Raw genomic sequence first — 4,188 nt, 5'->3', positions numbered from 1 at the left:
GATTAAAAAACATTAACCCCTTATAGGATCATGTGGCAGTACTCTGAAGGGTTCTAGTAGTAGCATGCATCAGTGCTGATTGGTCTTTCTGTGATACATAAAATAATGTGAATTTCCCACACTAATTTATAGTTTTTTGGTGTAAGCAATAAGTTATCAAATTAAAGTCAGCTGTGTACCGAAAGCTTGGCCTCCATCAGGAACAAAATTTACTTTTAAAAGTTACAGTCCCAGTGCATGTGGGCTTTGTGAACACTAGATACGTTTTTTTTCAAAATATACCCCCACTGCTTTGCACAGTAGGCATTGTAGGAATGGAAGCTGTAGCGTAAACCCTTTGCACTGGTTTTCTGCTGTCATCCAGTTCTCTGCTCTTTGTGCTGACCAGAGGGTTGGTACACTGGGTGCCAGCAGGAAGCATTAGTATCCTGCCTTTTACTGTGCTTTCTGTCCTCGCAGCCCAGGGAGACTTGGCTCAAATCCCTCTGTGAGACTGCATTATGAACTTGCAGAGAACAGAACTGTATACTGAGAAGATGCCACATGATAAAAAGCAGGGTCTCAGTCAAAGTAAGATTAAAACATGCTGATAACATAAATGATGTTTTTAAAATAATCAAAGATGGCAGATCTTGCTGTCTGTAACTGAACAGGCTTTTTGACTGAAACAGCGCTGTGGAAGTCAAACAGTGTCACAAAGAATTGCAAATTAAATTCCCCAGCTCAGCATGATCTGGCCTAGTACAAACAGCTTTTGCTTAAAATAGATGAACAGAGGTGGGTTCATCCCAGCATTCGTTTCATTCTGCTACAAAGAATCCATACAAAATCCTTTTTTTTCCTTGAGCTGGTGGTAGAACTGTGCTCAGGGATACAGCAGCCATGCACCTTCATTCACAAGGGAAAATCTCCATGTTCCACATGGCGGGGGGGTTTTAGTTTTTTTTATCAGAAGATATTTCCTTTTCTACTGAAAACCTCGACATTTAGTGAGAAAAACAAATACTCTTATGTTTGGGTTTTCTTGCAGAAAGCCAGCATTGTTGTAGAGAAAAAAAAAAAAAGAAATAAAAAGAAGGTTGGAATTTTTCAACAAAGTGTTTGCTACTAGTCCTGGTAGGATGGAAAGTGGCTAGGACAGAGCAGCAGAGGTCGGTAATCAAACACTTCTCGAGCCCTAGCTCCCTCTAATCCCCGCCTAGAATCATAGAATATCTCGCGTTAGAAGGGACCCATAAGGATCATCGAGTCCAACTCCCTGCTCCTCGCAGGACTACCTAAAATAAAACTGTATGACTAAGAGCATCGTATGTATGCATGAAACTTCCTGTAATACAGGATTTAACTCAATATAACTTCTCTACTGTTTTATTTATTTTGTATCTGATATATGTTGTATTTAGTACTTAACATATTATATAATTGTGGTGGTATATTAAGCATAAGCAGAGATGGGAGCTGTATTCCTGCTAATTTTCAAAATCTACAAGGCTTATTTAACGACAGCTTAGAAATCAACCCAATCCTGAATGTTGTGGGCAGCAGTGAAGCCCAAGCCTTCTGGTTTTTGGCTCTGTTGTACAGTCTTCACTGTACAAGATTGTTAACAAGCATGGTGCAATATTCTTGTGACAGCTTTGATCTGTTGTGGCTGTCACACTTTACATTGGGAGTGGTGTACGGCCAGCCCCCCAGGACGGGCAGGTGGATTCTTTTTGGCTGGTATACAGTAACCATTAGAAATGGAAAACCACTAGCTGTCTCCGCAGTCTGCAGGGTACGTGTCCTACGGAGTTCAGAAGTGTTCAGCACCTTGCTAAACTCAGCCCCTTGTATTCGTCATACATGCACAATCTATTGTGTGCTTTCTAGCTTGTGGGTTTTGCCTCTTCAGAACCATGTAATTTTAGCACAGTTTATTTACTTTGGAAAGAAATAGGCAGTAATTTCAAAATACCTTAAGTACCTCTTGAGAAGTGCAGAATTATATGTTACATCTTGTCAAAGCAAGTAAAACAGAAGGCTCCTTAATTCTTTTACTTTTTCTTTTGTTGTAGTATGGTTTAAAAATAAATAAATGTAAATACTGCAAGCAAAAACAATGCTGTTGCATTAAGCTAGCCACTAAAGACTTCTACAATATCATAACAAACCATCCTATTTGTAGCATTCATAAATAAGTGAATGAAAGTAAGTGATTTTAAAAGCTAGTTCAAAACTACCTCAATCTCCACACTGACCACTGACACCTACATCCCCTTTCTGCCTTGAGTGCAGAATGTACTGTAAGCAGAAGATATTTCCTGTTATTTAGTTTTTCAGGAACAACCTGATGAAATCCACATTTCTATAAATGAAAAGCCACTTTCTTCTCAATAATTTAATCGGCATTTTTGAACCATGATAAATAATTTCCACATTCTGCAAGCATACATTTCCTGAGCAATATTCAGCACTTACAGAATGCTACTTAACAGTAACTGAAAGAATGTAAAGAGGTTTTTTTAATATTTTAAGGAAGAACTCAGCTGCTTAAAAGGGTGATAGTCATAACATATTGCTTGGAATTAAATCTATAGAAATTTAATACTAAGCACAAATGTTTTGGGGGGTTTGGTGGTTTTTTTTTTTTTAGTTAATGTAATTTAAAAATAAATATCATAAATCACCCTCATTGGCTCATCAGGGAAACCAGCTTTCCTCGGTCTGTCTTCACGACGAGTTCTCAGAATCTGTTTGGCGTCTTTTTCAGTCAAAATTGGTGAAGTGTCTAAAGACAGAAAAGCAGAAATTAGTTCTGAAATTACCAAAAAGTTAATATTTTATCTGTCAGTTGTAAAATGAAGTTATTCCAAACCTGATTTTTGTCTATATACAAAGTGTTCTTTCATTACAGCCCTTTCCCAGGGGATATTGCATTCCAGGAGATATGAGTGGAATTTTAAACCATTTTTATACTAATGCTTTCTATAGTTCTACCAGTATGAAGCAAGCCCTGCATATTCATGTTACTCTCTAAAATGAGAAAATATAACAGCACCATCTAACCACTGACATTAGTAACTCTTCCAATTCTTTGTTCTTTTCTGTGTTGCTTTACTTTTTAGGATTATTTTTCAAAGTAATGAGTTAGACTTTTGTTGCAAAGGAGAGATTGCATTGAACATTTTGCTTGCAGGACCTTGGTAAAATAATATTAAAATAGTAAGTGCATAAAATAAAACTTTTTGGTTTTAGAATAAATTACTACAGTGTGATAATGCAGAGAGTAAAATACCTAATACAATAGCATGATTGTTAAAAATCAAATCGTGGAAAGCCTGCAATATAAAAATGGTGAAGTATTTAAAATGAAATACGAAGATACTAAAATACAAGGTTGACAAACTAATACTATTATAATATGCTCTGCAGCTCTACATACATATGCAGGTTTGTTTTATATAAACTCCTACCTGTAAAAGTGGTCATGAGGACCAAAAAGAAGACAACCACAAGTAACTTCTTCATTTTGATTCTGCTTTCTCTCAGTCTGTTCCAAAATGAGTAACGTTGACTGAGGCATTAGCCTATTTGAAGTAGCTACGTCAGTCACAAATGTTTGTTTATGCTTTAACTAATTTGAGTGATAGTATGATTTTGAAGACATCTGGCCTGAAGTTTTGAATATGGCTATTATCTGCTCACACATTCTCAGCATACCTCTGTTCCTGAGGGAAAGAAAATAGAAGACCATTTTTCCACTTCAGGCTTCAGAGTTACATTGGATATTTTAGATTTGTGAAAATAAAACACATGACCTTACATCTAGCATAGCAAGAGATGGTTTTGGGTGCCTAAGATAAACGATTGTTTTTTAAAAGAAACAATTGCCCATTCCTGAATGTTAATCTCAAAGGCAGCCACAAAGGGGCCCGTGTCAAAAACTGTCTCTAGCTTTACTCCAGCACAGGAGTACATATTAATGTGGGTTAACTCCAGCAGAGCCAAATTATCACTGCTGAAAAACAAAGCAGAGAGATTTTTATCAAATTAATAGAGCCATACAAATGAAAACTCACATAATTCTTCTCTTTGCAAGACAAGCTAGTAGAAAAGAGGATTATAAATGTCCTTACTAGTAAACACAGAACGTAGGTTAATAACTGTAGTTGCAAACAGCTAGTTTCTGCCTTGTGAAACGTGACT

At 36.7% G+C, this 4,188-nt stretch overlaps 1 protein-coding gene across 1 annotated transcript in view; it reads right to left on the bottom strand.

The window, feature by feature from the left end:
* LOC104075750 (chromosome unknown open reading frame, human C17orf67) overlaps positions 1 to 3,510 on the bottom strand; it is a 3,980-nt gene extending 470 nt beyond the window's left edge. Inside the window, exons 1-2 of the mRNA XM_009576359.1 lie at positions 3,456 to 3,510; positions 2,670 to 2,770 (exon numbers count right to left, since the gene is read on the bottom strand). Coding sequence (XP_009574654.1) covers positions 2,670 to 2,770; positions 3,456 to 3,510 — 156 coding nt within the window. The remainder of the gene's footprint in view (positions 1 to 2,669; positions 2,771 to 3,455) is intronic.
* Positions 3,511 to 4,188: the final 678 nt, after the last annotated feature.

Source organism: Fulmarus glacialis, unplaced genomic scaffold, assembly GCF_000690835.1.
Source record: "Fulmarus glacialis isolate BGI_N327 unplaced genomic scaffold, ASM69083v1 scaffold35974, whole genome shotgun sequence".
Classification (NCBI taxonomy): Eukaryota; Metazoa; Chordata; class Aves; order Procellariiformes; family Procellariidae; genus Fulmarus; species Fulmarus glacialis.
The sequence above is the reverse complement of the archived record's forward strand: the minus strand, read 5'-3'. Positions and strand labels throughout refer to the sequence as shown.